General features: G+C 32.0%; 1 protein-coding gene across 2 annotated transcripts in view; it reads right to left on the bottom strand.

The window, feature by feature from the left end:
- The window catches only part of AGPS (alkylglycerone phosphate synthase), a 119868-nt gene that overhangs the window by 16049 nt on the left and 80352 nt on the right, over window positions 1-23467 (bottom strand). For both annotated transcript variants that reach the window (XM_010991217.3, XM_064484929.1), the window contains exons 13-19: window positions 21982-22058; window positions 20078-20190; window positions 14490-14559; window positions 13608-13669; window positions 9799-9888; window positions 6571-6670; window positions 4441-4498 (exon numbers count right to left, since the gene is read on the bottom strand). In XM_010991217.3, coding sequence (XP_010989519.3) covers window positions 4441-4498; window positions 6571-6670; window positions 9799-9888; window positions 13608-13669; window positions 14490-14559; window positions 20078-20190; window positions 21982-22058 — 570 coding nt within the window. The remainder of the gene's footprint in view (window positions 1-4440; window positions 4499-6570; window positions 6671-9798; window positions 9889-13607; window positions 13670-14489; window positions 14560-20077; window positions 20191-21981; window positions 22059-23467) is intronic.

Raw genomic sequence — 23467 nt, 5'->3', positions numbered from 1 at the left:
GTGACAGACAATATAAACTTATCTGAACTTATTCAAAAGAGAAACACAGAACCTACACAAGAGAACAGAGCAGACACCTCTAAGGTGACATTTTTATCAGAGATCTAAATGATGAAGAAAGTAAGCCATGCAAATATCTGGGGGGAAAAACAAGAGAAGGAACATCAGAAAAAGACGAAACAAACAGCAAATGTCTTGAAGGGTGAAGGAGGTTGATATGTCAGAGAAATAGGAATAAGGCCAATACTGCTAGAGAGGAAGAAGTAATAAGAGATGAGGACAGGTAGATGCACAATGTATATCCTTGAAGAACCTGATAAGGACTTTGGATTTTATTCTGAATATAAGGAGAAAATACTGAGTTTTAAAAAGATTACTCTGCAGGAAGAGAAATAACAGTAGGGGAGTAGGAATGCAGGTGGACAGACCTGTTAAGAGGCTACTGTAGTTGTCCCAGCAGGGAAAAAATAGTGATTTGAACTGTTGATGGTAGTAGTGATGCCCTCTGGTTCTGGGGAGTCATCAGAATATGGGTGCTGTTTAAGGTCCTGCTACCGAAGTAATCATTGAGGGAGTAAGTATCACAGAAGAACAAACCGGCTGTGGGCTGAGCCCTGGAGTATACCAGTGTTTAGTGGTTTAGAAGAGGACAAGCTAGCCAAAGGAGTGCATCTTCATCATTCCAGCACATATGACATATTTTGTATTCATAGGCTTACCTAGTTTCTTTTTCTAAGCAATAGAGGAATCCAAGTAGTTTAGAGTTTGTTTCCACACAGTCATTATTTTTGACCACATGAAAATAAAAATATGAGAAATGTGACAGAAATAAAAAATTCCTGTTTATAAATGAGGTAGAATCTCATATAAGTTAATATGCAATCAAACCTTGCTACATTCAAGTTCAAGCTAATAATTTCTAAAAGTAAATTATTTCATTAACCTTGGAGGCTTCAACAAATAAGGGCTTACAAGCCTAGAATCTGAAAATGCACATAAATTACACAAGGAGTTTTACTGTAACATGATCGGACCTGCATTTGTTTTATTAGCTGATATTACCGACAGGCTAGAAACCACTACCGACAGGCTAGAAACCAGCAATCAGGAAGTATAAAAACTAGAAAGTCAAACTGAATGCGTGAGAACTGAGAAAACAATGAAATATTTATGATGAGGAAACTAAAATGTTGATTCATTTCTGTTTTAACATCTAAAGCAGGATAAGTAGTTAACTTAGTGTCAAAATTAAAGAAATAGAGGTTTTATATTTTAAAAGAAAAACAGTAATGTTTAGTATTTATTTTCATATACTTTAAAAATTAGATGTTTCTTTTTAAAGGCTTTTAATGTCAATCTTTTTAGCTTTTGGCCTATTTTCATTATTTTAGGTTCAAGTTCTGGCACTAAAAATTACTGCTACTTTTGAGTAAGTTACTATACACTCAGAGCCTTAATATAGCTTTGTTTGAAAGACAGAAATAATATGTACTCCACAGCATTTTGATTAGAATTAAAGGAGATTAAGTCATGCAGAGCACCTTGTAAATATTTACAAGCTTTATAAATGTTAATTGCTTTCCCTATTCTCCCTTCTCTTTGCTGTTTTAATTTCTATAGCATTTACATGTTTATTTTATTTTGTATTTTTTGCAGTTGATCAAGGTTTGTTTATTATTGATATCTGATTTCACCCATGGACTTGTCCACTGTATATAGCATCACTATAGATGTGTGATATACAAACTAGAAACTCTGGTAATTTCTTTTGCATGACTCTTTATAAGATAAGATAAAAGAAAAAAAAAGTACTGTGTATACATAACTACTTATACATTATCAAGTATCTTCCTGATAGGAGAATTTGACCAGGAATTGATTAGAATTAAATCCTCCACTTTAATTCTGCATGTTTAGAAAATTTCCATAACTAACTTCTTACTCTTTTCATTTCAAATCTTATTTCTCTTCCACCGTAGCATTACATGTTTATTAAAGTCACCTTGTGAGTGCTTTTCAAAGAAAGGGGGAGACTTTTACTTTGGTTAAAATATGATAATATCATAATCCTACCAATTTTGATCAGTGGCCTTTTGAAGTGCTATAATATTTTATTTTACTAGACTGTAAGATCCCAGTCTTAGGCAAAGACTATCATTCTTGAAATCCTATTGTCTGGTGGACCAGTAATACTTACAATATGGAGAAGATATACAACAATATTAAAAAGCACTAAGTATACTTTGTATCAAAAATATCACAAGGAGCTATTTGTATTTTTTGTTTTGGGATCAAGAACTGAATAATCGTGATCTTTTGGTTAATTAAGGGGTTCTATGAGAGCCTATGAAGAAGCCCTCAGTGTCTGAGCTGTATCTTGGAATAAGTAACATCAGCAGTAATGCCATATTAGACTTCCAGCATCTCACATGCAGACTCTACTGGAGGGGCTTGACTATCCACATAGATCCTAAAGGAGTAAAATGTCATTGGCTAGAAAAAAATTATTGGTTTGGTTTTCCTCTACAATTTTGCAGGTCATTTGGTCACTTCCAACTTCTACAGAATTTATTGCATTGTAACTTGAGTAAACTGAGAACATTCTCCCTTAATTAAGTAGTTCATCTGAAACCCAATTACTTAAATGACACTTAAGCCTCTCTTTCTATATAGTACAATATTCAGCTATTTTCACCCTCTTGCAGAAATCACTTCTCTCTCATATTTACTGTCATCAACATGGAACCTTCCTGCAGTTCCTCATCTTGAAGTTCCAAATAGTGCACTGTTGGCTGCTAACATGTACTAAAACGCAAAATTGTTGGCTACAGAAAGGAAATTTTGCTTTCTTTAAACAAGTAATTATAGCTAAGTTATTTTGCCTCTTTCCTCCAGGCAATCAATTTAGAATGAAGAATGTATTCATGATATTATGTAATTTTATAAGTTCCTTACATAGGAATACAGTGACATCCTGAAATAAAATATATAAAAAAGATTTAAAATAATGTATAGAGTTTTCTGAACATTAAAGGAAGCTGCTAAAAATCAAGGCATCTTTATGCCCATGTTTACATTTCCAAAATTAGGTTTAGACTTCACATTAATCAAAAGCTTTTAATTCTACTTGAGAGGTTTCTAATATTCAGTATCTTCCCTTTTTCATTTTTGTCATTCTAACATTCATTAGAATCCCCATCAAAAGATAATACACAGGAAGAGGAGGGAAAGAACAAATTAATTCCTTTTAATACTTATCAGTCAGATAAGTTAGAAATTTATTTGTGGAGGTTAAGAAAAAAGTCAGGTGATAGCAAAAGATTAAATTGATACAGTGATGGTGGGAACTGTCTTTCTATTTCATTTATCCACATCAGTCATCTTCTCCACGCCTGGCTGCAATAATGTTATGTGGACACGGATCCTCTACAGCCCACTGTTTTCTACCCAAATTCTTTCATTCATCCTACACACAAGTAGGGAAGACTAACTGGGGCCAACCACTGTTCCAGGTGCTGGTACAGAGAAATAGAACAGAAGTCCCTGTCCTTATGGATCCTCTCCAGTAGGAGGACATAGCTAACTAATCTATATATAAATATATAGCATGTTAGATAATGCTAAATGCCCTGATGGAAAATCGAACAGGGAAAGAGGGATATGAAGAATGCAAAGCAGAAATAGGAGTTGAATTTTAAAAATCTGGTGGTCATTTATCCTCATGCTTTTCCCTAAAAAAAGTTTTAAAAAAATCTATACATATCTATTTTTCTAGGCACCAATTTATATTGAGGGATGTATTAAAAACAAATTTCTGTTACAGAAAAGAAGTGGATAATCTCAAAAATTACATTTTTAATGAAAGGATGGCCAGTGTTTAAGTTTTTAAAAATTGCTTCATACTACTTTCATAAGCCCACTAGTAACATAGGTAAGACATATATATAATTATTATTGGTGATGTAAGCAACTCTCCAATAATACTTAGTACAATGATCAAAAAGCAACAATAAAACAGCATTAAAATCCTAAAAAAAGATTTTTTTTTCATATCCTGTCTTGATTAATTTCTGCAATATCTGGTATAACTGACTTCCAGCTACATCCCAATAGTGGATGAAAAACATTTATGTAGGTTTTTCCCTCCCTTTAAAAACTTGCTCTAATGGTCAAACACCCCCTGGCCAGCTGGGTTATCTTGGGTAACATGAAGTCCCTGGGAGCTCAGAGGGCTATGAGGCTCTGTTACCTAGACAGGCTTGTCAAATCAAGCTTCTGTTGGTTATTGCCACAACACAGGTGACCTCAGTGACAGACATAAAAACTTCCAAAGATCTCAAGTGTTCTCAAATTATTCATATATGACTCTCCCCAGCATTTTATCAAATCAAATATTTTTAACAGTAAGAATATTAGAAATTCTGCCCCCAAAAAAGATACCTCCATGGTGATGTGACAGGCTCCCTCCATTAGCGAGGATTTCTTCTCTAGCAGCTGCCTGTATTTGGAAACAATACAAGTAGATTACTTTGAGGTGGAAAAGTAAGACATAACTCGCAAAGGAGGCACATACATCCTGCGTTAAATAAACTAGAAGCCTAACTTTCCTTTCTTTTAGGTTAATTGTATTTAAAAAGTAATTAAAATATACAACCTAGCTTTATACATTTTTTTCTAGTGAATAGTCACAATGTCTACAATTGTCACTTTGAGATTCTAGAAAAGATAAAGAAGGCAAAATGATCAATTCATTGGTTAATAATAAAAACAAATTTTGTGAGGAGACAGGTCCTACTTTGAAGTAAACATCTCACTATACCAATAAACATTTATTGACTGCTTATGGGATGTCCAGAAAAGTACTATGCAATTTACCTGCAATAAATTGTTTTCACTATAGCCTTATGGAATAATTATAATTACTCCTATTTCACAAATAAAGGAAATGAGGCTTAGATGGTTAAACTACTCATCTAGTATCATTCAATGGGCATCATACTCAAGATTACTTACAAAGCTATCAGGGATCAATGATAAAAACCCTTATGGAGAATATTTCTTCGGTCAATGCCTTAGGACAAATTACTTGTCAGGCCTATGGATATCTAAAAGCGGGGGTAAAAAAACTCCTTGTTTTATCCTCCTAACGTGTTTGGCTCTAATCAGGCTCCTTATAGAGCAATACGGTTAGAAAGATAAACACTTAAAGCAAAATACAGAATGGCTGAAGTACAGGGTGAAAAAAGGGTAACGGAACCTAGAATTAAATTCAATTCATGAGCATATAATAGATATGAGGTGAAATCCCTACAGTGCCTTGAACCTCTCAGAATTAACTCGGGTGTGCATAAACCGTCAGTTAGGCCGCAGGAAGGATGGATGGACCACATCTCATTGCAAAGTAATTTATAAGAACCCTCATCACTTAGGATTCAGGGTTTTTCAAATGAATTATACATATGCTAACCATACTCTAAGAGATCTCTAATTAGATATTCTAATATCTTCCAAAAAGTTATTTTATGTAAAGCTATAACTACTTGAAATCAGTAGCACTTAGAGAATGGCAGTTTGGGAAAAAAGGAACACTTTCACTTTTGCAGTATTATGGAAAAGAACCTTTAGGTAGCCAGAGGGTAATACCAAAACACTGAAAGGCTAAGGTGATGCAAAAGGCCTCAAGCTTTTGAGGATGATGGACACGCTCATTATTTTGATTGGGGTGATGATTTCACAGGTGTATAATATATATGTCAAAACTCATGAAATTATATACTTTAAATATGTGCAGTTCACTGAATTTCAATTATATTTCAGAAAAGCTGTTTTGGGGGTCAAAAAAAAGGAGGCATAAGAGGGAGTCAACAAACTGTCTGTGGTTTGGGTCTAAAATTGTGCCACCAAATATCATTTTGTGGTACTATCTTTGGCAGGCAGGCAACAGAATTAAAACACCAGGACACCTGAGGTTTTAACAAACCCCAATCTCGTCCCAGTTCCTCTACAGTTTAGTCTGTTTCTTCAACTCTAGGCATGAAGACTTCTACTTGTCATGAAAAATATTGAGCATCAAACAGAAGGCTTTATAAAAGTTAGAAACTTAAGGCCATTTAAGAAATGTAATAGAAACTGCTAGCAAATGAACCTCAAAGACCTACACATAGCTTTAGCAAATAAAAAAATCATAAACCTAGAAGGAGGACATTACAGCAACACAGCCCGGAGGTCTAGGGCTGCTGACCTCAAGAGCAGTCACCATCCAGAGCTGGGTGGGCTGCTAAAGTGATATCTAGGATCCCTATAGTCCTATTATTTAATTTAATCAGGTGTACATAATATAAGTAATAACCAAAGAATCACAGGCTATTATATTAGGAATATTAATTTTAGAAATATAATTCAGTATTCCACCCAGTGCAAAAAATATGCTTCTCACTTCTATGTGCTATCAACCAGGTAAACTACAAGTTATTAAATAAAGAGAGTCAGACTAAAATTCATAAATTGACAATAAAGTTTATTTAAATTAATAAAAGAATGCAAAAGCTATATTCATGTATACAAAATTACCTCAGTTTGTTCAAACACAGTCAGTGGGTCACTGATTCCCCTGTAGTTAAAGGCAAAGTAGAAATAGATACATGCGCCTGCATCATAAGTCTGTGTCACCCTAAAATACAAACAGATAAAATCCCCACAAGGCTTTAAGTTAAATGCAATCAGATTTAACGGCTAGAAACTTAAACATAAGATTGCCTGAATGATTTGCTTAAGCCATAATCTCATTCTCTACCCAGCCTCCTACTCTGTGGAAGGAACATAGATTTGCTGCATGAAGAATATCTAAGAAATAGTTGTACTATTTTCATAACTTATTTCTGGTAAATCTGGATTATTACTCCCCCAAAAAAGTTTTAAAATTTTAAAATAATGTAAATGTTTCTCCAACTGGCCTGAAATAAACAAAAATTCCACCTCCTCAGAAGGATTTTTTTTTTTACCAAGTATATTGCAGTTAAAGACAGCACCAAAACAGACTAAATGGGACTTGGTGATCCATTATAAATCTTCTAAACTTCCTCAAAGTTAACAGAAATAAATATGAGAACTTAAAACTAGAAAATAAGAGAAATGTTTAAATACCAAATATGATTAGACTGGGTAAAATACAGCATCTTCACCAAGTTCACATCAAAAAATTATTAACAACTTTGAAAACACATTGAATGAACATATCAAATGCAGTGATACGGCCTTGGGATGATGTCTCTGAAGATTTTATACTCTGGGTCCCATATGTGTGCATGTTGTATGTGTATTTACAAAAGATATCAAGAATATTAGATAAATAAATCATATTAGATTAATAAATCATACATGATATACATGTAGGCTTTCAAAATGCAGTTAGGTGAAGCATTTAAAAGGGAGCTAAGGTAATCATAATCAAGTATCTGAATGCAATTTACAGAGGTTCCCACAAAAAATTTAACAGAAGGAGCAAATACAGAGGAAATACTCTTTTTACTACACAATACAAATAGAATCTAATCTAAAATTTTAATGGCCTTTTAGGCCAAATGTTAGGTGCCACAGAATGGAAGAAATGAACTGTTTAACAATGCTACTGTCAATTTGCCAGCTGTGTTTTTCTTCTAGTGTTAATTCACACCCATAAAAAAGATCCCTTGAATGTTTACATTTTAAGTACCAGATTTACAAAGTTTAAGAAAAATTGGAGAACCATTTTAACTATGAGGGCACTATCACTACGAATAACAAAATTTAAATAAATTTAAAGGATACATGAATGAAACGACTTTATAGCAATTAGTAAAATATACATCACTCATATGAAAATCATTAATATCAATACATAGAAAATAAAACTAAATATTAATAGAACATTGACACCTTCCAACAAATCCAAGATCTCTATTACACAGTTTTCAGTAGATAAGTAGGCTTCTAAAATTACAACAAAGCTTGATTGATCAGTATCTCAAAGACAAAGTAGAAATAATAAAAACATTTTTTGGAAAACCTCAGTTTGGGTCTACTTCAGAAAGTGACTCAGATCGAATACCTTTTAATAGATTAAGTCTGTCATTTTAGACTTAAAACACTAATGTCTCCCAAGATCAGCTGGACAAGAGACAGCGTGGCTGCTAAAGTTACTGTATTATTCTTTAATTTCTAAAAAATTTTTGTGCTGTATACTTTTTGAAGTACTTTACTTGTGTTAGAGTCACTGGCTAGGAGGTCCCTCCCATAAAATTTCTTCAGAAAATTTAGGGTTAGAATTTCTATTCCAGTATACAAAATACCTTTTAAAAGACAGAAATGAAACAAATAAACTCAGTAAATGCACCCTACAACTAAATTCTTTTCCTTGAGATCTTTGACTTCAATGTTATCTACAACTATTTTCATTTAATTTCAGAAAAGCTTTTTTAAAAACATGTTTAAAAAATACATCTCACACATTCAACACAGAATAACCTCCTTAGCCACTGTTAATCAGCTCAAATCAAGTTAAACTAAAATCAAACTCTAGTTAAGCATCAGTTTAATCAAATATGTGCTATAAAAACTATATTTAAAACTCCTATTTAGCAAAATCATTCAATATACTAGACTTTGCACATTCTAACTTTGGTTTTATAAGATGATCATAGAAGCTAAGCATATAAGCTTTTATCAGAAAATCCTTCCTAAAAAAATAGCTACCAAATAAATGACATATGGTCAATTCAGAATATGTATATGAATTCTATCTACATACAATACAATACATAGTGAAGATCTTTAGGCCTTATGAGTACCTTCTAAAGAACCAAGACTTAAGTGTTATTACAGAAGGTGTCTTAAGGCAGAATATTTTACTTCCCAATCACTTTCAGTAAGTAGTGGTTTATCACAATGATATTTTCATAATGGAAGGGGAGAAGTCTTGAGAGATTTGAATAGGGAGGTAGGGCAGAAGGAGGAAGAGAAGGTAACATCTGTTGAGATGCCACTTGATAAAACAAAAGAATAAAAAATCCTCAACTACACAAGAATGGATTCTATTATTTCAAATGTTCCAAATTTTACTGTTTCACAAATGACTTGGATTACTAAGCCTGATTTGTTTTCAGTTTTATAATAAGAGGCCTGACAGACCAGACTGTCAAGAGAAGAACTAAGTATCAATTTAGGTTGATAATCTAAATAAACACAAATTCTTTTCTTGGCATGTAAGAACTTAAAAGTATCTTTAAGACACCACATTGGACAGGGCAGATACAGAACATTTCCATTGTAGCAGAAAGATCCATTGGGAAGCAACCAGTTGATCTTTATTTGGATCTTCTGCTCCACTCATTCTTGTATTCCACACCAATTCATTTAATCAACAACTGACAAAATGGTTAAAATGCTTTTTCTCTACTGATGATAGAGTTATATTGACTGGGATATAATTTATAGTTTCTTGATTATATATATAATTGATAGTTTCAGTGAATTAAGGAGTCCTTCTCCTATTCCGGGAGCTCAGACATTTGACTTCTGACTGTCATGTTGTCCAGAAAGGGTTAGAAGGCTCACTCATGGAAGGGTGTTCTCCTACTCGGCTCAGGACCACTGTAAAATCCCAGTGGCACAGTCCTAACAAGGCGGCAAATAAAGCTTAGTAAAGTTTCATGGTGGAACAGACTGAAGCTTTCTCTCAGCTCGCAAATTACATTTCTCCATTAATTAAAAATAGGTTTTTTTAACCCATAAGTAGTATAAGGACAATTTAAAAAAACTCACCTGCATGTAGAAAGAGGAGCAAACTGAACACCCCTTTCTTTGCATTCCCTTGTTATCCTTTCTTTTACATTTCTGCAGAGATCTACAACCCTAGAAAACATAACTGAATCAATATTAGGTTTTCATATGTTATAAAAATTATAATAATCCTGGTTTACTGGCATACTTCAAGTCAGAAATTCTCTTAACTAAAACTGTCATACTCATTCATTCAAGAATGAGTAAGAGCCTTGATCATTCAAACTGAGCCTTCCATTCGTAACCCCAAGGGAGCAAAGTCCTTTCCCTTTTTGCCATAGGAAAGATAGAAATCAGAGGAACATACTCGAGTCTCCTGAAGGTAGTTTCCCATACTAAGAAAAATCCAGTTTCAAAACAAATCTAATTTCAAGATTTTAAAAACTTAAATGAAAGCTCAAAAAAAAAGTTAATGAAAATTCAATTCTGGGTTATAGGAATACCAATCTATATCCACATGTAAGTTTTCCTTAATTTAAAAATAATTTAGTTAATAGTCATAGTTTATAGTCATACCAAATGTTCAAAAGCCTATTTCCAAGCACTAAGCTAAAATCCAGCTCAACAAAGACTTACCGGTCATGAACTATGTATAAGGTCATGCTAGACAGTTTAATATTAAAAATTAATGAAACAGATAAGTGAAGCATAGTTCTTAAAGAGGAGGGAGGATTGATAATATTTAGCAATATTAACCTATTTTTTAGTGTTAGCTGTAACATATTGTTATAACTATATATTTTGTTTCAACTGGGAAATAAAACTCTTAAGGTATATATAAGCCATTTTATTCTCCAATAAATATTCTGGCTACATATTGACATTTGATTATGTGTTTTAAACCTTGGCCTGTTTAGAATCATAAGAATGGAAAAGATACTAAAGAAACTTAAAGGCTGGGCCAACTTGATAAAAACAGTAACATTTAAATGGATTGTGCTTTATTAAACACATTAAAGTTATCCATATTTCCAATAAAAACAAAGAATATATGATTAAAATATAAATATGAAAATGGTTTTAATGTTTTATTAGCATGCCAAATTTTACTTTTATAAATACAGCATCTGAAAGTTTTATAAATTCTGATTTTACAAAACAGCACTCAAGTTAAATTCTGCTTTAATTCTGTGAGAGCTACAGGCAGATACAATTTATCAATGCTATCTATGCCTCACCTATGGCATGGTAAGGATACATGTTTTTTAAAAATCTCTCATAAAGCATTTAGATTATTGAAATTTAATGTCTTTATTTTGAAAATCTAACATAAAACAAATGCTTTAAATATAAATAAAATCTACTAAGCTTTAATATCTGCAAGGGTTAATAAACATTACAAATTTATAAAAGTAACAAGTTCTTTATCGTGACTCTAGAAAATGGAATTCAAGCGCTACATTAATAAGAACAATATATAATCATCATCATCATCATCATCATCATCAGGAAGAAACGGAACAAAGAATAGGACTGAATAGTTTTAACCCTCAATAAGGTACTTTCTAAAAATGATTTGCAGGGAGGGAGCTCTGAAAGAATTTTCTCACAGGACTTGTGCAAAAGTCAATACAGTCCATTTGGACCAATTGTTATATAGGAAATAAACATAACTGTGTATACTTCTAAATTCTTACCTGACCTATTAGCAAATTTAACACTATTGACCATTTCCTCCTTGAAAAAAATTTCCCTGGGCTTCTACATCACTGGTTTTCCTCCAAATCTTCTTCTAGATATTATTCCTTAGTCTCCTTGGCAAGACTTAAATGTATACCTTAAACGTTGGGGTTCTGTGTACTTCTTTCTTAGGCCCTCTTTTTTTATTTCATCCCTATTACTGTAAGTTATTGTCTATGCTCCTTTGGTATTTTTTGTGGGGGTGGTAATTAGGTTTATTTATTTATTTCACTTATTTTTAATGGAGATACTAGGGATTGAACCCCGTACCTTGTGCATGCTAGACATATACTCTACCACTGAGCTATACCCTCCCTCTTCCTTTGGTTTTAATCACAAGTCCCAACATGGTGTCTCCAAAATCTTTAAATCTCCAACTCAGATCTCTTGGCTATTTTTATAAGCTGCATTCTTACACTATTCCAGAGTTCACTCATAGGACTCTATGCAGAATATTCACTGAACAACTAACAGGTGTAGTCATTGTGCTAGGACCACTGAGGATTACATAAAAACCAGTAAGCCCAATAATCCCTTATAAGAGTTATGCATGAAAGCCCCAAGCAACTTAATAATGTATGAGGGTTGAAGACCCTGATCCCATGGATTGCTGCTAAACATGCTCTCTACCCAGGTAAAGGTTTGAAAGAAAAAGCAAGCTGCTAAATGGTAACATGTAAATTTTATGTGAAGAATATAGCTGTTTTCCCTTAATTTTATTTATTAAAACTTCAGCTGAAATGTTGCTTTAAATGAAAACAAACCAAGTATGTAATCCTATATAAAAATATATAGTCAGTGAGTTAAAAAATATGTAAGAATATACAAGGAAAGGATAAAGAAAAATGAAAAGACCAGTGCATGATTAGCTCCCACAGTTGGAAGAATAAAAAGACAAAATGGCAATCATCAGTTAGTAATAACTGATGGCGGAAATTCGTAATACTGAAGAACTAACACTACACTAACCCACTTTCCCCAGTAAGGAAAGGAATTAAAGACTGAAATAAAATGGTCTTTGAGACAACTATGAACAACCCCCAAACTGTATCTGCTGTTCAAAATTGTCAGATGTCAAAGAGTTAATAATTCTTTTTATTTACAAGATTTATTCCCCTTATTAAAATTCAGCACCAAAAACTGAATGCTATGATTAACAGACTGATACTATAAATTTGATTATTATCTTACAATGCATGGAATATGAGCATAAGTGTACGAAGTCATAACCCACAGTTGATGAAGACAATGTAGAAAAAAGTAAAAAGTTTTTTGGGGGAGGTAAAATAACAGGTTAGGGTACAACAAAAAACAATGTTAAGATAGGTAATATCTAAGAGGTGTATTCAGGGGGATTTGTTATATCCTATATATGTAACTGTAGATTTTAAATAGTAAATTTTATTTACAAAAAGTAAAATGTAAGGTATACCAGAATAAAAATGTACTACCAATCTCGAGAATTTATTACTGGATGAGTTAATTCACAAGGCTATTTTTAATAAAACCACTTTACATTTTCTAATCAGTTTTTATTATTAATTCCCTAACCAATATTTGTGTGTGTGTGTGTATATATATATATATATATATATATACACACATATATATATACATATATATATGTATGCATAATTAAAAAACAGAAATTATCCACAATTTCTTAAACTGGATTTCTTTCAGAAATCACTTAAAGTTAAGATCTTGCTTAACAGTACACATACGAACATCAAAAGCTAAATGATATAATACAAAAGAAGGTTGTAATTTGGGGAGACATTTTAGAGAACATTTAAGCATATTAATCACTTAATTTTAAATCAAAGTTAAGTAAAACCACATAGTGGCATTAAGTGTTCAATAAAATTCTTTAAAATGTAAACTTCAATAATAACTTCCTTCTATGGGACATGGACAATTTTGTCTAAAACCAAAAAAATGGCTTGTAAATATACATTCTGATGAAGATACTAATTCAAATAAAAGTGATTACCTTGTTTCAGTGTTTCCTTACAAAATTTTTAAAGTTTACATACTCACACACAAAGACAAATTACTTCAGCAACCTGTATAGCATATTTTAATAACATCAGGCATTCTATTTCATTTACCTGTCCCAAGGAGCCGAAGTCTCAAAAGATTCTCCTAATATATAGTATTCCAAACCCAAGTCCTGTTAAGATATATACACAACATCAAGAAATTATAATAGGAACTGAAGAATCCATAGTAGTAGTATTTCATGTTTCTAATTTAACCTCCTGGGCTGTTTACTACCTATCTCTTAATAGCAAGGGAAAGTGGCCCCAAGCATGAGACACAACCTTCAAGGGGACAGAACTTTGTCTTGTTTTCCTCTGTGCCCTTGGCACCCGGCAGAGTGCCTGACACACGGTAGAAACTCAAATATTTCTCTAGTGAATGCAGTCTCTATTCAGGAACTGTCTATGTACATGCAGAGAAGACGAGCAGAAGAGATTTTTAGTGGCCTAAATAGTAAATTGAGCAATACGAAAGAGTGATCAACAGGATCAAAGGAGCAGGGAGGTAGGGAAGTCAGGGAGTGGGGGGACTAGAGAAAGAAGAAGATAGCTACTTAAAATCAACTTTTCTATAAAAGCAAATTAGAAAATACAGTGCCTCTCTTTGTAGTGATTAAATAGACAGAACATCTGGTAGGAAATCTCTGGTAGGAAAATATATTTTATAGCTTACAAGATAGAATGCTTACATAACAAGTAAATTATAATACTACATTTTTTAATCAGAGTACAATTCTGTTTTAATATCAAAAGAGCAATTCACAAGTCGCCACAGAAGTGCAAAGATACGAAAGAAAATTTAATAAGGTAGAACAACCCTGGATTCATGTAAATGATGTGCTAAATTACAGTAGGTTGAAATTCAAGAAAAGAAAATAATTTTATTCACTCACAGTAAGAAAAAGTATTGTCTGCAACATAAATTGACAAGAGAAATATGAGATAACTTACTCGAATATATGCAATGACATAGGTCAGCAAATAACCTCTCTGTCCATTATCTTCTCCAGCTGCCAACCCACTGTAATTAAAGAACAAACTGTCAACATATTTCAAATGAACTATTAAAAATATATAAAACTAACCAAACTGATACAATATACCTCAGGATAAGTGCTTAACAGATTAACATATATTACCTTGCATCTCATTTTTATTCTAATCTCATTTATCATAAACATATCAAAGAGCTGTCAAGAGACTAAGCCTGGGTAACAAAAATCTGAAAACATTTTCAATATTCAGTTTGGTAATTAATTTTAAACTTTTATACCCACGAAACTAGTAAAAGTGACTGATATGAACTCAACTACTTCTACCCATATTGTCAAAAGAACAGAGAATTAGCCATGAGAAACAAGCTAAATAAGCTAAAATAATCTGCACAAACATAATAAGATACTTAAAATACTCTTATTTTACTCATTACATTCTTATTCATAAATTCATGTATTACTATAGTCTTATTCATATATAAAAATTTGCAGTGATTGACTAGGATCTTTCAAATACCAAGAAGTTCCTTGAATATATGAGCACATAGTATTTGGAATATTAAGACATGATGTTTATTTTATGGGACTTATGATTTAAATGACAGACAAAACACACTTACACAGAAATATTAACATTTATGAAACAACATATAGATAAGCACAAGACCAACAGGTAAGGTCTTACTATGAACACATCCATTTCAACCGGAAAGTAGTTTTATCCATAGAAACTGTATTTGATGATCTAGTTAGAATTAGTCTCATATAACGTATAATTCAGTCCAAGTTCTCTGCTTTGTGAAAGTTATTCTTATTTTAAAAGACTAAGAGTTATTATTGCTTTCCACTACCTTCAGTAGAGAGGTTTTAATTTTGTTTTTTTCCATCATCAGGCAGAAATTAAATTTTAAGTAGTCTTAGTCAACTAATTAAAACTTACCCCAAACCCTCAAAGCACCCACTAAAAGTCCCTCAATAAAGCAAAGAAAAAGAAAAATATCTTTTCTTCTGGCTTTCCTGGGTCATAATTGATGATTAACTTTCATGTCTCTCTTCTTAATACCCTAACTGCACCTTCTTGGACTCAGGACGCTGAGCTCTTAACTGTGGTGTTGCTTAAGACTCAGGTTTTGAACCTCTGTGCTTTGAGCCTCTTCTCATTTCTCTTATGAATTCAATTAACACCTTGTAGTTAAATCCTTTCTTCTCCTGATGTTTTGCTTGAATTTGACAGTAAGTAAATAATACAATGTAGATGTACCCTCATTCTGCACAAATACTGTGAGACAACTTTAAGCTAGGAAATACAGACAAAATCAGATTTCCTCACTCAGTATTATAGTTGGATATACATGAATTAGCAACATCCAGAAGGAGTGGCAAAGACTTGACAGGAGCAGCTCCAGTCTATAACTACATGGGGACAGGGTGTAGTGAAATAAAGGGGGTTGTTTGTTACTACAATTTTAATGATCAAAGGTAATAACTTAGGTCAAGAAGCTAAGACTGAAAAGAAGAAACAGAAGACAATTCTGAGTTAGATGTGTATGGATGTGAGGTTGAAGTAGGGAGTCAAACAAAGTTCCGATACAAAAAGGAAACTGGTCAGAAAACCGATATGGTAAGTGCTTGGAGGAAAACAGATGAACCCATATCTCAGGTAAATATGAAACAGAGTCAGACACCAAGTCCAAGAGAGAAAAAAAACCCTACTGATCTAGAAAATAGATACAGTTCATCCTGGGCCTACTGGTAGAAGGAAAGCAAAGTAGCGTGCAGACTAGGAAAGGGTGCAAGAGACCACTGTTGGGAATCTGAGAAGGTGCATTCTAAGCATGTACCGGGTGAGAAGTAACAGGTATGAACATTTAGTAGGCCTGTCTCTCTCATAACAGGCCTACTGATAAAAGATACATTATCCTGATACATCAGGATAAGAAAAGTCCAACTTTGCAGTCCCAGGTCAAGCCACTTTTCTATAGACGCTCTTCTAATATCTGGCAGGAGGAAGAAAAAGATACTTTGGAATCTACTTTGGAATCTAGTGTGACTCTTGCTTTAGGAGGAAACTGAATGTCCATTCTAAATTCATAAACCCCACAAAAGAAAAAAAGTTATTCTGGGTTTGCTTTTTTGAACCACAAGTTTCCCTGCAAATTTAGCTTTTGGAACTTCTCTCTCTCTCTTTTTTTAAGCTTTTGAAACTATCTATCTTCTAGCCAGAATTACTTTAAGACACAATGTGTAAACAATAGTAGGGCTGAGGAATTAAACGCTTCTAACTTGCCACTTTTGCAGCTAGTCAAAAAAAAAAAACTATACTTAGACTCAACTGCCTGTATATTACAGTAGCAACATCAATCCCTTACTTCCTGAGTCCCACTACAAATTTCAAATATCAACGAACAAGGTTCTTAAACAAATTTAAAACTGTTTCCTGAGGAAGGGCTGGGAAGACTACTAAAAGAATGAGAGACTATCTTTTTATATAGAAGAGCCATCTGGTGAACCTAATCATTTGCATGCTGAATTATATTAAACAACTTAGGCACTTTAAAAATAACACTTAAAATATAACCCTTTAAAATTAACAATAACATATTATGTTGAGTTCTATGGTAAATGTCAACACATCTGTCATGATTGGTGACAGGTAACGTTTACTCTCCTTAGCTCTTAGAGAAGTTGAAGCACATTACTGGCAAACATAGATAAACAACCAAAGTATTATTTTTAACATTTGGCTATTATGTTCTGCTGGATCATATGTGTTCAAAGGTATTTAACAGCGTTTGGGTGGGAGTGGAAGGCAAAAAGGAAAAATGGTTAAGATAACACACAAAAATGTTCTCAACTGTTGGGAGCACTTCATTAAAAACAATCAATTTAAAGCTAATGAGGTGGTGGAAACAGAAAATAAAACAAAAGAACAGAAAATAAAGAATAGATTAACAATGCCCTAATTCGGAATAAAATACATAAGCTAAATTAACTTACGAAAACTTCATTAGAAAGAAACTTAGTGCTGTCCTCCAACTAGTTACGGAGAAGGAGAAATGACTGAGTGAGGATTGGCAGGGTAGCATTTCAAATAAGGAAAATATCCTTGAATCTTTCTGTGATTAGAACAAAGAGCCAGTGCCCAGAGAGAAATGGGAGAAAACCAGGACTTCTGCTAGAAAAACACTTGAAGATACATTCAAGTATCAAAAAAAAAAAAAGAGCCCTAAGTCATCTGCCTAATTATAGCCTGGGGTTGTTCAACACAGATTTCTGCATATAAGTGAAGGGAGACAGATGAAAGAATATTAAGAAACTAATTATAACATAACTAAGAAGTAGCAAATAACAATAGCAAAAAAAAAAAAAGACACTCCAATCAGGGTCTAAATTTTTAATGCTTTACTCTTGCTTTAAATAGATACCTCATTTATTATAACATATTTTTAATGGATGAATTTGATGTAAGTTTTGTTTAGTATATGCAAATGGATGAAATTAAATCAATAGTTCTGGAACCTCACTATTAGTATCTAAAGAGATCAGGATTCATCTTAAGAAAGATCCACTCTTTCTTTTAAGTTGTAAATGGCTGGTGTTATTTGAGAAAATCAAAACTGGAATTATACAAAAAACCATTTCATAATAGTTGGTGGCTTAAATTAAATAAAACTGGTAAAATGGTTCTGATTAAATACCTAAAGATTAAAATATACTGTTTTAAGGGTGGCATAGTAATTAGGCATAAAGTAGAATAAAAGATATCAGGGAAAAACAAGTATTCAATTTCATTAATCCTTTCAATAAACATTTAATCAAGCCTCTAGTATATAACAGTCATCAATGGTGATGCCCCAAAATAGATAGGTAATGCCCTATAGAACTTATGTGTGTGTTAGGACAAAAGACATTTTGTCATCATTCCATACCAGTCTAACAGGAAATGCGGCATGCTACTAAATAGTAGTGATTTGCTGGGTTCTCTGAATTGGAATTATAATTATGGATCCTACAATGTGCAATTTGTGTGTGTGTGTTGGAGGCTGAGCTGAGGGGTAGTAAGGTGAAACTAAGCAAATTTAACTTTACATATAGTGATTCAAATATTATAGCATCCATTTCCATATAAATTACTCTGGAAAATTTTGAAATCCCAGATAAATATTTAAATATATAAAGAAAATTTTTTTAAAGTTTCAGTCTCTAATATTTAAGGCTAGATAGATACAAAATATTTAATTTAGATATAAAAGGTTTTAATTTAAATCTCCTTAATTGTTTCTCACTAATATTGTGGATTTTTTAAGAGTTTTAAGATCAAATTGTACATGTACTCCACATAACTTGGAAACTAAAAGATAGGTAGGTACATGTACATATTTAAAAACATTCAGAGATAACCTGAAATCCAAGCCATCTGGTCATTAAATGAATTTTTATAGCACATTTATTCTTAACTAATTTAGTTAAAACATCAACAATTCACCAAAAAAGGTACTATGGAGAAGAAAAATTGAAAAATTAATGAATTTTATCTTTTACTAAAGAAATTGAAATTCCACTTGCCAATTTCAGAATAGGGTAAAAATAAAACTGAGAGATTATTTTCCAATGCTCAAAAACAGTATAAAAGTAAAGTAAAAATTAAGCTCAAGATTAGACCTTTTTCTAAGAATACTGCACTTTAACCCTAAGCTCAGAAAATCCTAAATACAAAGTGCTGAATATTACATAAGAGAAAAATACATAAGTGGAGCATTCTAAGACACATGGCTCCAAATTAGGTGTTCATTTGTTCTCATAAAGCACAGCAAAAAAAAAAAAAAAAAAAAAAAGGAAAAAAGGAAAAAAGAAATAAAAGTAAATATTTACAAATAACACAGATTAAGGATAATGTATTTGACATATTTTAAGCTCCAGGTGGGAAAAAAAGACTTATCCAGAAAACTATTAGTTTACACACTTAAAAAGGAAAGGAAAAAATTTAGTCCTGATAAATGTTATTTTCACTATAGTTCTCATTGATCAATCTTATAATCCATCAAGCAGACAGACAGAAACCACCCAATCATTATTCAGTTGGTTATAGATGTGAAATGTTTTCTGTTTCTTTATACCAGCACAAAACAGTAAGTGACAGGAGGTGGAATATAGATAATTTATCAAATACTTTTGATTAAACACAATATCCTTTTAAAAACATACTTATAGCATGTTTTATACATATACTACTACCACTAAATAACAACATGACTATGAATTTTTTCCTATTTCACTTAGCACAACAAACAGCAAATATTATAAAATCAGCATTAATGAAAAATACAATAAAAGATTCAGTACATTACATATATGATTAGACAAGTAAGAGCAACATACCAATCTAGCTTCCTACAAGTTGTAGGTGCAAACCAACACAACATTTTAAGTTGACTATTATATGTTACCACAAATTAAACACTAAAAAGGGTACATTAACAACCACTTGGAAGAATCACAATTTCAGCTTAACTTTCACTTGACATTATGAACTTAAAGCCATACCCAAATTTTGCAGCAATGTCATACACTTGTTTTTCATGTTGAAGCACCTTCTCACGGTCCCCCTCAAACAGTAATGTAGCAACACTTAGCTGATTTGGATCAAATCCTTTAAACTACAAAAAAAATTACAGGTAAGTTTTATCCTACAAAACAGTAAATCAAAATACATTTTGCTCTTTTTTCTTCTGATCTGATCTCAAACACATCAACTCTAAAATTTGACCTCTGTTACATTACATCTCAATCAAAAAGAATGCTTAATGCACCTATTTAGGTCACTACAATAGAACAGTACCATGGAAAATCACTTCACTTCAAAGTATTCCATGGTGTCAACTGTAATGACATATTGGTATCGAAATACAACAAATACACTTGTAAGAATTATAACTGTACTAAAGAATCAAATAAAACTACCAAAATGACAGAATATAATAAAGTAACAGGATGTGGGGGTAGGGGAATAAAAACCAACAGCATCCTTATATACCACCAATAACTTGTTAAGTAATATTTTCAAAGGAGACTTTATGTATAAAATTAAAATACCTAGAATAATCTTAAAAGGAAATATATAACTTTATTAGGAAAACATGCCTGAAAAAAGATGAGAGAAACATGTTTCCAAATGCATAAACTAAATATTATAAATCAGTCAATTCTTATCCGAATTAATATATTAGTTTATTCCAATTCTAATCAAAAAACTCGATGAACTTCCTAAAATGATGAAGAGTTTCTAAAAATTTTTCTCAGATAGATGACGGTGATAACAAGAAAAAATCTTATAAACATGAGGGAGAACTAGATCTATAGCAATTAAATCCATTTAATTTTTCAAGAACAAAAACTCATTAAAAAGAATCCAGTACATTAAAAAGGAGTCTTTTTCTTAGATAAGTATATAAGAAGATGTCTTAGACATAGAAAATCAGTGTAATAAAAGTAGGGATAAGCTAGTTAATGGTGCTATCACAACTAGTTAGCAATCGGGGGAGCAAGAGATGAAGGTTAATTTATTTCTTTATCTCACATCATAAAATTGAAATAAATTCAAACAGTAATAAAGATAAAAATTTTGAATTCCTATTTAACAAAAGGTGAGAGAGAGAAGAAATTTGTCCTAATCATTGTTCTGGAGGAAGGCAGGCTTTTCTAAGCTTAAAAGTAATTAAATAATTACAGGGAAGATATAAAAATTAGAAACTTCTGCACTGAAATAAAAGAAAGAACCCTTATTAAAAAGGAGTCACCTGACTGGAAAAATTATTTACAACACTTATGACAAAGGCATTTAATAATTTCATTATTCAAAAGGCACACAGCAAAACACCAAACACCCCTCCCAAAAGAAAACAAACAATAAAGACCCCATGGAGCTGCTCCCCCTAGAAAATAACCCCATTCAACTAATTCACACAAAAATTTTATCTAGGAAATACAAGGAAATGGTCAGTCTCACTGGAGTTTCAAGAAATATCAACTAAAATAAAGTACTATTTTCCCCACTGGATTCAGTAAATTTAAAACATAACAAAAATCCCACATATGATGCAACCAAAAAATGGCACACATGCATTACTACCAGTTAAAAGTTAAAAAAAACTCATACTTTTATTCCACTTCCAGATACTACTATGAAAAAAAAATTCAAACTATAAAAATGTTATATGTACAAAACTATCTAATGTACTGTTATTTTTAAGAACTTTAAATCTGGGAAAGATTTTAAATTTTCTGAAATTGAGTGCATAATTGATTTTTTGATTAAATATTTATTCCAACATGAAAAATAACAATTATGAAATGTATACAGCAACATGGAAAAACATGACAGGTTTGTGTTGGGAGGAAAAGGTAGAAAACAAAATTAGTATCTTAAGCATTAAAAAAAAAATTCTTACCTTTGTAATATAAAACTTTTTTAATCCATCCAAAAATGATGTAAAAATAGAGGAAACCTGAGGTTTAAGAGCATGACCTAAGAAGAAAATAATGTTTATATTTTAAATTAATAGCAAATTCTGTATTTTTCAGAAGAGCAAGAGGCTACTTTAACTTACTACCCTAAAGAAAATGAACATTTTCATGACTTTAGTTTTTAAAATCTCCTTATATTATATCTATAACACACTGGCATTAAGATCTACATTTTTTATCTTTATCTTTCAAAAGTCACAAACAACTTTTGGTTTATAAAACTCCTTCTGGGTTTTTTTTTCCTAAACTCAAATTACTATATGTAAATAATATGACACATAGTTTAGGTTATCTTTCAGTGGTATAGTTTATACATATAAAATCATTTCATTAATTTTTATTTCATTAGGAACAACCAATGGTGGCTAATTCTACTTCCATTTTCTTAATTATGCAGAAACCATTCAGAACTATAATCAAGTATGGAGTCAATGCCAAGTTTAAGGTTGTTTCTTAATTAATTCTTAATTCATCTAGAACTCTTGGCATAAAACTAGTAATTGCTTCCTTAATCACACCCGGAGAGTTAAAATTGCCAAAAAACCACAAATGGTGTCTCAGAGTCTGTTAAATTAACATCTTTGCCTGAGGATTGAGCTTAATTGAGTGAAAGTCTTTTATTGTTCTCTCATTGTTTTCAGAGTAGCAACTTCTTAACTCTCATGACTGTTAAATTTAAGAGTCATGCATCTGGCCTTAGTGTTATAAGCACAGTCTAGAAAAATTTGGCATGCCATTTATATAGAGTTTGTATAAAGAATTTTAAAGCATTGAGTAAATCTAAAATTATCTCCAAATAAAAATTTCATTTTTGTAAAAAGCTTTAAAGTTTGGGGATTTTGTTTTTAGAGTGTAGGTCCCTTCTTTAAAATAGGTGCAAACAGCAAACAAGTTTTTTGAGGGAAAAAGAAAGAGGGAGAGGTTGATTTTGGGAGGAAAAAACTGTAACTTGCAGTCTTTTTTTCCCATTCATTAACTTTTTTAAAATGAGAATCTGAATGTATAATACTTACTACATTCTTACAGATTATAATAATAAATTGTATTACATAAAAGACCAAGTAATACAAGTCTTAACCAGAAGTTAAGAATTGAATATCCATACTATAACTGAACAAAGCAAAAAAACAAAAAAAATAAGGGCAGATTAGATAGCCATCAACCAACCTAGTAATCTTTTTGAGATCCTGGATCACAAGAGGTTTGTTTGGGGATTTCTTTTACTTTTATTGTAACCCGTCAGAGATGTTCTTTAGTATAACCAGTGCTTTTAAAAGATACCATTTCTAGCATATGTAAAGTTAAAAATAACATATCACCAAAACATTCAATTCCTGTCCCAAATGGAATTCATCCTACTTTAACTTCAATTAGAAACAAATACATAAACATAAATGTGAGTGTGTGTAT

The sequence above is a fragment of the Camelus dromedarius genome, chromosome 4, assembly GCF_036321535.1.
Source record: "Camelus dromedarius isolate mCamDro1 chromosome 4, mCamDro1.pat, whole genome shotgun sequence".
NCBI classification, from domain to species: domain Eukaryota; kingdom Metazoa; phylum Chordata; class Mammalia; order Artiodactyla; family Camelidae; genus Camelus; species Camelus dromedarius.
The sequence above is the reverse complement of the archived record's forward strand: the minus strand, read 5'-3'. Positions and strand labels throughout refer to the sequence as shown.